The sequence below is a fragment of the Vitis vinifera genome, chromosome 12, assembly GCF_030704535.1.
Source record: "Vitis vinifera cultivar Pinot Noir 40024 chromosome 12, ASM3070453v1".
Classification (NCBI taxonomy): Eukaryota; Viridiplantae; Streptophyta; class Magnoliopsida; order Vitales; family Vitaceae; genus Vitis; species Vitis vinifera.
In genome coordinates, this window is record NC_081816.1 from 3,781,117 (window position 1) to 3,793,293 (window position 12,177).

At 39.6% G+C, this 12,177-nt stretch overlaps 3 protein-coding genes across 3 annotated transcripts; 2 read left to right on the top strand and 1 right to left on the bottom strand.

Moving 5' to 3' along the window:
• The first annotated feature begins 1,519 nt into the window (after positions 1-1,519).
• Positions 1,520-4,359, top strand: LOC100252370 (zinc finger protein MAGPIE). Its single transcript, XM_002275364.4, has 3 exons — positions 1,520-1,833; positions 2,013-2,409; positions 2,853-4,359. Exons 1-3 carry the CDS (start codon positions 1,722-1,724, stop codon positions 3,706-3,708), a joined length of 1,365 nt encoding a protein of 454 aa, XP_002275400.3. The 5' UTR covers positions 1,520-1,721; the 3' UTR covers positions 3,709-4,359.
• Positions 4,360-5,250: 891 nt separating this feature from the next.
• On the top strand, positions 5,251-6,407 carry LOC100245395 (uncharacterized). Its single transcript, XM_002277629.5, has one exon. The coding sequence runs from the start codon at positions 5,323-5,325 to the stop codon at positions 5,998-6,000; it is 678 nt and encodes a 225-aa protein (XP_002277665.1). The 5' UTR covers positions 5,251-5,322; the 3' UTR covers positions 6,001-6,407.
• A 4,991-nt stretch (positions 6,408-11,398) lies between these two features.
• LOC100262631 (homeobox-leucine zipper protein HAT5-like) lies at positions 11,399-11,905 on the bottom strand. Its single transcript, XM_002275304.1, has one exon. It carries the CDS (start codon positions 11,903-11,905, stop codon positions 11,399-11,401), a length of 507 nt encoding a protein of 168 aa, XP_002275340.1.
• Positions 11,906-12,177: the final 272 nt, after the last annotated feature.

Consider the following 12,177-nt stretch of genomic DNA (forward strand, 5'->3'; position numbering starts at 1 on the left):
GGGAAACCTTCGAGTAAAACTATCTAGTTTCTCTCAATCTTGGAGCTCTATGTTCGATGAAAATTAATGAAAATAATAACAAACTTGTAATAATATAATGTCCAAGTGGGTAACAGATCTAAAATTTTGATTTGGGGTGCCATAGTCACACTGTCATCCGGACAATTATTCCCTTTAATGTGTGTTTTTTCGTCGTTTCCTTTGGATTTTACCTTCTACGACAGCTTGGGCACGTGCATACATGGCTGCACACTCTTCCTGGTCCTCAAAAAACGAAGAACAAACAAAATAATTTAGTACTCCTTTGGTTTAATATTCATTTTCTTAATTATTTCCTGGTTTTTCATTTGTTCCACAATAGACCTTCAAGATCACTATCTAATCAAAGGTTAATCATAGCTGTCTGGTTTGAACCAACATAAAGAAGAAAAAAATGAACAGACAAAATACATTGTAGCTAGCCTTATGATCAGTTTAGTTTGTATCTTTATCAATCACAGAGAAGAAAAGCATCTGTTACAAATGATGTTTACTCGAAATGCCTTGTGTTTTCATTTTTGACTAGGCAGGAAACCGAAAAAAATGCCACTTTTGTAGGAAATGAGAATGAAAGGTTTGAATGGACACCAGACATTAATCCACACCAGTCACACTCATTGAGGACATCTTAATTTATCTTTTTGACAAAAACAGCACAAAGCTTGATTACCCTTTTATTTTGAAGGTTATTTGATTCATTTCAGTTGCTTTTTCTGTAACTTGGAGTGGATTCCAACAATGTGCATCCCTAATTAAATTCACCTTTATTCTAAGTTGATCAAAGGAATTTTCTGTGAGCCCAACATTGACTTGGGAATCATCACTGGGGCACTTAGGTGTTGGGACATTGCCCTCCTTCCAAAATTCAATTTTTTGAAGTTTTATTGAATGTATAAAAATCACACAAAATGCACAATAGTTTTAAAGTAAAGTCTTATACCATATAAAGTGGTACCAAGGAAATGTAATCTACTTGCTGACAATCAAACAATCTACCAGCAAGGTTGTAAAAATAAGAAGTGGTATGATCAGATTCTATGGTTAAAATTCATGGATATAAAAAACCCATACCCAAATTGAGATGATAGATGGATAAATTGTTATTTTCCAGCAAGAATCTGAGCTTTCGTTACAAATTTGTGTGCCATTCTTGCAAATGGTGAAGGTGTATTTTATATGAAAGGAAAAGATTTTTAAAATATGATGATAGAAGTAGAAAAATAGGGAAACAAAAAGCAAACAAATTATGGGATAATCATTCCAAATGGGAAAGGCATGGAGACTAGCTTTCTCTCAGACCTCATGATATGTGTCATCATGCACCTTTGGGTTTCGGCCACCTCCCTTCCTATTGAAACCCTTTCTCTGTGTGTGTGCGTGTCTCCCCCTCTCTCTCTCTCCTAGAACTTTAACTTTTCACCGCCTCCCAAAGCAAAAATAGTATTCTATTCCAACTAAAAGCTAAGTAAAAAAGACTGCTTCATGAGAGAGAAAACCAATCCTCCAATTCTCTCATATATGATCGTGTTATGCTAGTAAGGTTGAGACCATAACAAAAGAGTTGTGCCCATTCTCTTGGGTTCTCTCCCAAAATATTCCATCTCTAGGTCAGCCCTCTTGATGAACTTATCTTTTTTGCTGGTGCCTCATAGATTGAATCAATTGTGAGAGAAGGTGGAGTGATGTTGCAGAAGATGGCTGCAGAAGCAATTCCAAATGGTTTCATTCAAAATCCAATTGGTGGATCCAATCCTCCCACCATCAAGAAGAAGAGAAACCTTCCAGGAACCCCAGGCAAGCTTCTTTTCTTCTTCAAATATTAGCTTCTTCTTTTTCGCTCTCTCTCTCTCTCTTTTTTTCTTTGTTCTTTTTTCTTCTTTTTTTTTTTTTTTTTTTCAGCTTTATGATCATGGGTATATTCATAGATATTCATGTAATGATTCCATTTGACATATGGATTTATTATTGAACAGATCCTGAAGCCGAAGTCATAGCCTTGTCACCGAAGACACTCATGGCCACAAACAGATTCTTATGTGAGATATGTGGAAAAGGTTTTCAGAGGGATCAAAATCTGCAACTGCATCGGCGAGGACACAACCTTCCTTGGAAGCTCAAGCAAAGGAGCAGCAAGGAACCCAGGAAGCGTGTCTACGTCTGTCCCGAAAAGACCTGTGTCCACCACCACCCTTCGAGGGCTCTAGGAGACCTGACTGGGATAAAAAAGCACTTCTGTCGGAAGCACGGGGAGAAGAAGTGGAAGTGCGAGAAGTGCTCAAAGCGATACGCCGTGCAGTCAGACTGGAAAGCTCACACCAAAACTTGCGGCACTAGGGAATACAAATGTGACTGTGGCACTCTATTTTCAAGGTAAGTCTTCCTATTTTTTCTAGAGTTCATAGTTCTTTTCAAGTTTTAATCCACACCCTAATGAAGAAAATTAAGGAGGCAAATTTTGAAGTACATGAAAGTGAGATTTCTGTAGTTGTTCATTTCACTTTTTTTGTGTTACAGACAATAAAACATCCCTCACACTCATTTGGCTTTTTCCGAGAAAAAGGAGAAGGGGGTCCTTGTGAAGATAAATGGATTGATAAGAGGACAAATATTGTTTTAGTTTCATTAAGAAAATTTCTCTAAATCTTGAAGTTTAGTCTCTTCTACTTGATTTTTCCTTTCTTAATTAGTTAGCATTAGGGTATATATATATATATTCATTTTCGATCTTGAGCCCTTCTTCTTTGCTTATATGATACTTAATTCATTGTTTCTTTGAATATTTGAGTTACTTGTTATGTATTGTGTGGGCACAGGCGAGATAGCTTCATCACTCATAGGGCCTTCTGTGATGCCCTAGCAGAAGAGACGGCTAGAGTTACTGCTGCCTCCAACATCAACAATGGCACTATCAATTATCATTTCATGGGGACTTCACTTGCACCAAGCATGCCACAACATTTCTCCTCTATCTTCAAGCCTATCTCAAGCAACGACGAAGCAACCGATCAAACAAGACGGGGACTCTCCCTGTGGATGGGCCAAGGATCTCAAGGCCATGAAACAATGGGGACGAATCTCCAAGAGATTCATCAACTCAGATCCTCAATGAGTCCAGGTTCGGTGTATGCTGACCCACTTGTTTCTTGTTCAAATCCTCCACCATCAAGCTATCAATTGAGTTGGGTGTTTGGAAGCAAACAGTCTTCAAATAACACGGAAGATCAACTAACAAGCAGTACTTCACTTCCATTAAGCAATGTTAAGGAAGCTGCAGGAAGTCAGATTGTGAGTGTCCCTTCCTTGTACAGCTCCCAACACCACTCCCATCAAACACCTCTAGGAAACATGTCTGCGACAGCCTTATTGCAGAAAGCTGCCCAAATGGGAGCAACTTCTGCTGATCCTTTCCTTGGGAGCTTTGGGTTGAAGTGTGACAGTAGTCTAGTTCAAGATGGAAACAAATTTTGTGGGTTGTATACTGCAAACCAACTTCCAACCAACGACATGGAGAATCCGAAGGATCTCTCCACTTTCAATCAGTTGCAAATGTACCCCGCAAAACGCCGCAACACCCAGAACGATGACAGCACTGGGGGCCAAACTAGAGATTTCTTAGGTGTTGGGGTGCAAACCATCTGCCACCCATCTTCAATCAATGGATGGATGTGATCATGGTATAGGATTCTGTGTACTGCTTATTTTCTGAATGGATAACAAAGTAGATGATGAAGTGGAGAGAGAGAGGAATAGAGAGTTTAGGATTAATTTGGAAAACTTTGCAGAGAGGAAAAGGTGGCATTGCGTGTCTGGGAGCTGAAAAGTTGTGCTTAGAAAACTATTGAGGAGGTGAAGGAGGAGATCCATGCATATTCTCTTGAACCCTGAAAGCTGCTCCCTTTAAAAATGGTGGCTTTTATTTTTGATAAAAAGGATGGAGTGGTGGGGGCAAAGCAAGTGCCCCTTTTGAACTCCATTATTGCATATTGTTTCCTCTATGTGGTGGTTGTTGTCTTTTCAAACTGGACTTTCAAAGAGTATTCTCAGTGGCAAAAAGGCTTTGATATATTCTAGTTCATATAGGCTTAGCCTACTGATCCTCAAAAAATAAAATGTAGCTTTTCTTTTACTCATCCATGAATACTTGTATCTAATCAAACAAAACTACCTGTATCAATACATGCAAGAAATGAAGAGAGAAGCACATAGAATTCCTCATAACCCCCCATCATAACTTTAGGGCCTTTCTTTCTTTCTTTTGCTTATGATTTTGTTCATACTTTCAATATTGAATGGTACGTAAATAATATTTTACTTATGAGACTCAGAAGTTGTCTGCATTATTGCTAGAACATTATGTGGCTGCGTTTCTGATTTTGGGGGGTTGATCCACCGCCTCCTAAGCCTATTTTCCAACAGAAATGTGTCAGTGTACTGTAGTGAATGGGCATGATTCCGACATGATAAAGGAGCAAAAAGAAGATGAAAAGAAAAGAGTGGGGGAAAAGAAAAAGAGAAAAGAATCTATATTACTGCACCAATCTTTTGATTAATAATTTTGGTAAACTTTTGCTTACACCATGGTGGTATGCAACACAAGCTATGGAAGTTCCACCACTCATTGAAGATCTATGTTAACCGTGCTACACACAGAGACAAGCCCCAAAATCAATCAGCTTTCCAATATCGGTAGCTAGCTAGCTAGGAATTGGAGCAAGTAGGAAGAAAATGATTGTGGTCATTGCGATTTGAGAGTGTGGCCTCTCCTAGTGTTTATGTTTGCCTTCACAAAAGGAAAATGGGGTCTCATGATTTGTAGCAGACTTGCTGAGTCTGCAAGGGAGACTTGGAGGTCTTCATTTGTGACCCCAATGTGACCCATTAAAAGGGTATTTTGTTCTCATTTTCATCAGTTGTGTTGTGGAATTCGCATTTTATTTGTTCACAATGAGAGCATGAATTGAAAGGCATGTTTGGAATGCGAGAATGGAAAATGATTCTAATTTTTGTTTGTTAGTGCTTTTGAGGATTTTTGTTTTTTTTTTTTTTTTTTGGTAACGAAAGAAGAAAAAGATAATCCCAAATCCTTCTTTGATCAATTGTGAAAAGGGAAATCCACAACAAAGTGTTGGCCCAAGTTAAGCCCAAACCAAACCCTAGGGTTCCAATAGAAGCCCACAAGAGTTTGGGCTGGACTCGAGGGAGGTCCAACCCAGAAAACCCACTAAGATCACCGACAAGCCAGGGAGGAAGAGTGCCGGGCAGAGGAGAGAGGGGGAGACGGGCATGAAGTTCACAGACTCGCCGACGATCGAGCTCCAGGTGCGCAGTGCGCACCTGTCGATCCACCAAGACAATGGCTCCATGCACGTGGGCACCTCCGTCTGGCCCTGCTCCCTCGTCCTAGTCAAGTTCGCAGAGCGCTGGTCCCCTCTAACGTCGTCCTCCTCATCCTCCACCCCCAATCCCTACGCCCACCTCCTCGACTTCTCCAACAAGCGCGCAGTGGAGCTGGGCTGCGGATGCGGCCTCGCCTCCATGGGCCTCTTCCTCCTTGGTCTAAACGACGTCGTTCTCACTGATATCGCTCCGGTCATGCCCGCCCTTAAGCACAACCTCAAGCGCAATAAACCCTCTCTCCACAACAAAACCCTAAAAACCGCCCAACTCTACTGGACCAACCCCGCCCAAATTAATGCCCTGAAGCCGCCCTTCGACGTGGTGATCGCCACTGACGTCGTCTACATCGAAGAATCGGTGGCGTCGCTAGTTGCAGCCATGGAGGCGCTCGTTTCCGACAATGGGGTGGTGCTTCTGGGGTACCAGCTACGATCTCCGGAGGCGGACCGGTTGTTCTGGGAGCTGTGCGCTAGGGTTTTTGCGATAGAGAAGATTCCCCATGAAGACTTGCATCCGGAGTATGCGTATGAGGAGGCGGATGTGTTTGTGTTGAGGAAGAAATAGCATTGGTTTTAGAATTCTGTCTGCAGGTTCAAATTCTTTGGCTTCATACACGCTCATTCCAATCCTATAATTGCAGGAAGAGGTGGTTGTGCTTTTACTTTTTGTAGTCATTCTGTCTGTTTGAATCATTTGAAATCAAAAAAGCAGAGGGATTGATTTTATACAATAGTTTAGTTATTTAGGATTCGTGTATGAGTGATGTTTCTTTGGTTGTTTTTTCCTTATGATTTTGCAATAGTTCGGGTTCATTAAATTAGCAATTTTGTGTGTATGAAGTATAGAAATGTTGGTTTTAATGGTGGAATGAAATTCAGAGGAACAGAGATACATTGTACTTGTTTCCCCCTTTGCTTCAATGGGTTTAAGAAATTTATTGAACAGTCCGACTGTTGATGATTTTGCAACAATGCAGAAAATTTGTTTAACAATTGGGCGGTTTATTAAACATTATGCGTCTTCCTTTGCTTTATTCTATTTGTGATTAACTGTTGTTATGAGTTTTCCTGATTTGCAGCTCATTTTTACTTTACACTCTTGTGTGGGAGTTTGCTTTTTGCGCGATATGGAAGATAAAAATTTGCAACATTTGTAGGTCAGTTGGAACGCAGATTATGACTCAATAAGATGATATAGATATTGACATGCCTTCTCAAATCAAATCAACCATGAGTGATGCTTAATATAGAAAGAAGGGTAACATGCATTGATGTAGGACAACCCTAGGATGGTTGCCTACACTCAAGGGTAGGTGGGCTAGGGTTTTATTTTTAGGGTGTAAGGAGAGGAACAAGGAATAAACTTTGTGGTAGAGAAAATTATAAGATAAGAAATAGAGAGAAAGAAGAAACAATGAAGAAAAGATAGAAAACCTTAGAGTCTCACTAAGGCCTTCTAGGAGTCTCACCTAGAAGAAAATCAATGGAGTCTCACCATTGAGGGTTGCAACCTTGCAATGAAAGAAAGTATAATATTATTCATCAAAATTCATTCCTTTGATTTACATTGATTAGCCTATTTATAGGCTTCTCTAAGAAATCCAAAGTCTACTAGGACTCTAATAACCTATTCTACTAGGACTCTAATAACCTATCATGACTCAAATTCTAATTATATTATAACTCAACTAGCTAATCCTAATTAGACTCCAACAAATACCAATCCTAATTTAATTCCAAGTAATAATAATCCTACTTTAATTACAACTAATACTAATTCCCTTTCTTGATATATATCTTGAATATTCATCCTCATCATGCATAGTCATGTTTAATGGCTTCATCCCAGAACATAGGATCCATAAAATCTAAGTAAAGCCATCTTTAGCAAAGTTGGGAGTTAGATGCATAGAAGTGAATATCTTATTAGGTACCTTTTGCCTTCCTTGGATGCACATCTTTAGACATTAGGGTCAGTTTCCACCTAACTTGCAAATGGATAATCTAACTCTTTTCAACCTGGCATGGTTGGTCTAGCTATCGAAGAGGAGGTTTCTTATTTTTGTTCTCCTTCATTTCTACTTGATGTTTGTTATTTTATGAACCTAGAATTCTGAGATTGGTCATGGTTTAGTGTCTATCACTATATTACTCTCTTCTTGGTGTTGCATAGTTGGTTTATTGATTGCAATTGAGTCCTTCATTCAGCCTAAACGGTTTCATTCTCACTGAAATTTCTCCAGTCATGCCCGCCCTCAAACAGAACCTCAAGTGCAACAGACCTTCTCTCCATGGTAAAGCCCTAAAAACTGCTCAACTCCAGTGGTCCAACCCTGCCCAAATCAAGGCCCTCAAGCCCCTTTTCAATGTTGTAACCACTGGCATCGTCAACATCAAGCAATTGGTGGCATTGCTCCTTGCTGCTATTGGGGCCATGGTTACCAACAATGGAGTGGTACTTTTGAGATTCCAAATGGGGTTTGCCAGAGGTGGACTCGTTTTTCTGGGAGTTGTGAATTTCATTTGCAGTTTCAAATTCTTTGGTTGAATACATGCCCAATGCAAGAGTATAGTTGCAGAAAGAGGTGGTGGTTGTGCATTTTAATGTTTGTTTTCACTATACTTATTGAATTGTATGACATTACTGACTACACTGATAGTTATAGATAAAATGTGGAGGGATTGAATTTATACCATAGTTTAGTTAGTTGGGATTTGTTCATGAATGATTTTTATTTCAATGCAGTAACTTAACATCGGAAGTTTCTTGATTTATGATTTTGGATGATTTTGAAGTTGATAACCTTGGTATTTTTGTTTGTATGAAGTGGTACGGTATGGTAAAGAAATTTTGTTTTTAATGGTGGGCTTTACATCGGAGGAATGGAGATACAATATGCCTCTTCCCTTTTGCTTTTGCAATGGGTTTAAGAAAATATATTAAACATTTTGGAGTTGCTGATTCTGGAATGATGAGTTTATTGAACAGTTTGGCAGTTTATTTTTTTTTTTTTGATAGGCAAAAGCAGAATTATATTAGAAAATGGCACCTTGAGGAAAACCCAAAAGCATACAGGGAGTATACAAAAGGCACCTTAAGGCACAAACAAAAGAAGAGTTGGCAGTTTATTGAACCATCCTCATGAGTTTTACTGATTTGAATAAGCTCATCTTTACTTTATACTCTTATTTGTTGTTCTGCATAATACTTAAGATAAAACTTTACAAAGTGGGTTAGTTGGAAGGAGTTTTAGCTTTACTGAGGTGATATATTTACAATGTGGGTGGGCCAGTTGGAAGGAGTTTTAGCTTAATAGAGATGACATAGATACATACTGACATGCTGTCTCAAACCAAATCGATGACGGTAGATGCTTGATATAGAAAGAAGGATAATATGCATAATAAGATGTTGTGGCTTCATCCCAGAACATATGCAGCTAGTAAATCTAAGTGAAGGCTTCTTGAGTACAGATTATGAGTAAGATGTTTACATACAAGCAAATACCTTTCATTTAAACACTCACCATCCTTCAAATCTTGTAAATCATGTTCCCATCATTTTCTAGGTACTCTTTACCCCCTTGGATTCACATTTTTGGAAATTAGGATTAGGATTAATTACAGCTGAACTTGTGAGTGCAGGATCTAACTCTTTTCTACTTGGCATGGTTGATCTAGCTATGGAAGAGCTTGTCTCTCATTTTTGTTCTTCTGAATTTCTCTTTGACATGCGCCCTTTCTTGCAAAATTTTATGAACCTGGAATGGTAGCATCAGTCACAGTTTAGTTGCTATCCCTTTGTCACTCACTTCTTGGTGCTGCATGGTTGAGTTATTGGTTGCAATTGTATCCTTCATTCTGCCAAGACTACCATAACTTTCAGTAGGTTATTGGTTGCAATTGAGCCCTTCATTGTCCCATGAACGCCATAACTTGCAGTACCCTGGCTTCTTAGCCATCTACAATATGAACAGTGCTGATTCAAATCATCTTTCAGGATTATAGTTACTAACTCAGATCCTGTCAACTAGATGGTTCAATCCAAGTAGATGGTTTTAGCTAGCCAAATGACTAACTGTTTCTGTAAATGGCATAATGCCCATAACCATATCAAGTTGTGATCCATTCCGTCCAAAAAAGGGGAGAACATGTCAGAAAGGAAAGGCTAGTGTGCCACTTCCCTACAAAAAAAAGAAAAAAAGAGAGAGAACATGTGTCCCACGGATGTTTTATATAAGATAAGTTAAAAATAAAGCAAAAATCATCCCATCCCCTGGAAGTATGAAACTCTTTTTGGGCAGTTTTAATATGAAATTTTGACTGCACCTATACGACCTTCTTCCATGTCTGCTCATGCAATTCTTATTCCTGTACTTCTATTTAATGCAGTTTATTGTTTTCTCCAAAACTTTCCAGCTTATGGTGGCATGTTCCTGTTGCCTTCATGGTTGAAGGCATAGTTTTCCAATTTTAACCCTCTACATTTCTCCAGCTTGAATTGGGAACTTGTATTTACTTAACTGGACAGACTTATGGTAAGGTAAATAGTGCATATGTCAATCACATACTAATGAACTTCTAGCTCGAGCCACTGAAAATGGTGGCAGTTTGATTAAGCTGAAAAAATATGACAATGTCGTTGCTAGTTTAATTGCCTGCTCAAATTACACCATTTACTAAAACATATACCACATATGTAGTTGGAACTTGGAAATGACCCCTTTGTCTGTTTCTTCAAAAGCATCATGGATTCTGAAATTAATCATACATGCCATTTATGCTGCTATTTACATTGAAGAACATGTAAGATAAGTAATTGTTACTCTCTAATGATCCAGTATTGCATTTCTAATTGATTGGTTTGGTTATCATGCACATTGATGGTTCTCTTGTCTGTAGTTGATATGTAACATATGTTTAGGCAAATTACTTTAATGAATCTTCGCAATCACTCATTTTGATCCTATCACAACTTTGCATACAGCAAAATCAGCCATAGCAGCTCTTGATGGACGGTATTGTGTTAAATATTGATGCTCAATTGTTTTCTTTTTTTGTTTCCACAATCCTGGGAGCGTTTTCTTCTTTGTTGTCTTTCATTTTTTCTCTCTCTGTTTGTTTTGAGTCCTCCTGGTGGTCCCATTTGTTGTTTTTGTTTCCTATGAACAGGCTGACAGAGAACCTCAACTTGATTGTTCAACTTCAGAATTCATACCATTGACCAAGCCTGGCTGCGGTATTTGTTTGAAACCCAGAAGATATCCAATTGGCTTGGTAGTTTGAAAATAGTTCCATTAAAACCATGTTAGGGATAAGCCTGTTTTTAATGTGACTTTATTGAACCTAAAGCAGGGTACATCATGTTAAATCGCCATGAAAATGCAGGTATGTTGCCATGTATTGTCAAAACCTGCAAGTTGCAACTCAAGTTGGTGAGATTGAAGGGAAGGGTGAGTGGTTTCTTTATCGCATGTCAAAGTGATTGAATTCATTGAGTCTCCATTCAAGAGCTGAATCAGTAAGAGCGAAAAAGAGTGGGACCTGTGTTGACTGCGGACGCCAAAATTTAATAGACCTTGCTTTGTCTTAACCAAAACAGGAACCTCATTGGATAGATGCATGCACTCTCTGAAATCCTATCTCACATTGAATACTTGAATTTGAAAAAGAAAAAAAAATAAACAGTGCTTTCTTCTTTCAACAGTTTGTCTGGCAGATTCTTCACATGGCATCTAATTTTGCGTTCAAAGAAGCAGTTCAGAGACGCTGGAAGAAAAAAAAAATGATATGCCTAAATTTATTCCATGTTTTACATTATAAGCTTCCAGTTGCCCATATAGGAGAGAGGACTGCCTAGCTCTCATATGCTCCATTTGGATGGGAAAAAAATGGAAGAGAACATGGAAACAGAACCATGAAGTGCCATTAGAAGTGTAGGTTGAAGAGCAAGAATGAAATATTCATTCGAGCAAACAGGCATAAAGCTCCTCCATAATAGGCAGAACTTCAGCATTTTCCCAGATGGAATTCATGCTTGCAGGGGAGTTCAAGCTGGAGCTTCCAGGAACACTGAAACTAGGAGCAGAAGTAGAAGTAGAAGCAGAAGCAGAAGCAGATGCAGCAGAGGGGTTAGATGCAAGAAAGAGCAAGTGATGAGCCTGGTTGAGCTTATGTGTGAGCCTGCCAACTTCACTCTGGAGCCGCTGGTTATGTGCCAAGACATTTTGGAGTTGAAGTTGGGTGGCCTTGTACTCGTGCTCAATGGCCTCGGTTTTGCAGCGGGCTCTCTTGTTTTGGTACCAAATGGCAACCTGTTTGGGTGGGAGACCAAGCTTGGAGGCCAGCTCCTGCTTGCTCTCTCCTTCAAGCTTGGGATTGGTGATGAAGCTTGTCTCTAAGAGGTGAAGCTGGTCCTGGGTGAGCCTTTTCTTGGCGGTGATGGATCTATGTTTGGATGAGCACTCCATTTCAGCTACCTTTTCTTTTGTTTCTGCTTTCAGGAGATGGGGCGTGACTCCTGAGGTTGGGTTTTATAGGGAAGGGCTTTCCATGGGCCTGGCGGGTGAGGGTGGTGGTGATTGGTGAAGTGGGTGTGGGTCCAGTCGGCGTTCAGGCCGTGACGTAGTGGTCGTCGTTCGCGTGCATCCAATGCTTGGTCATCGTAGCGAGAACACTGACCACTTATGGCAGCTGATCCTTATCATTACCATGAAAACGACGTCGTTCATTTTCTTTATAG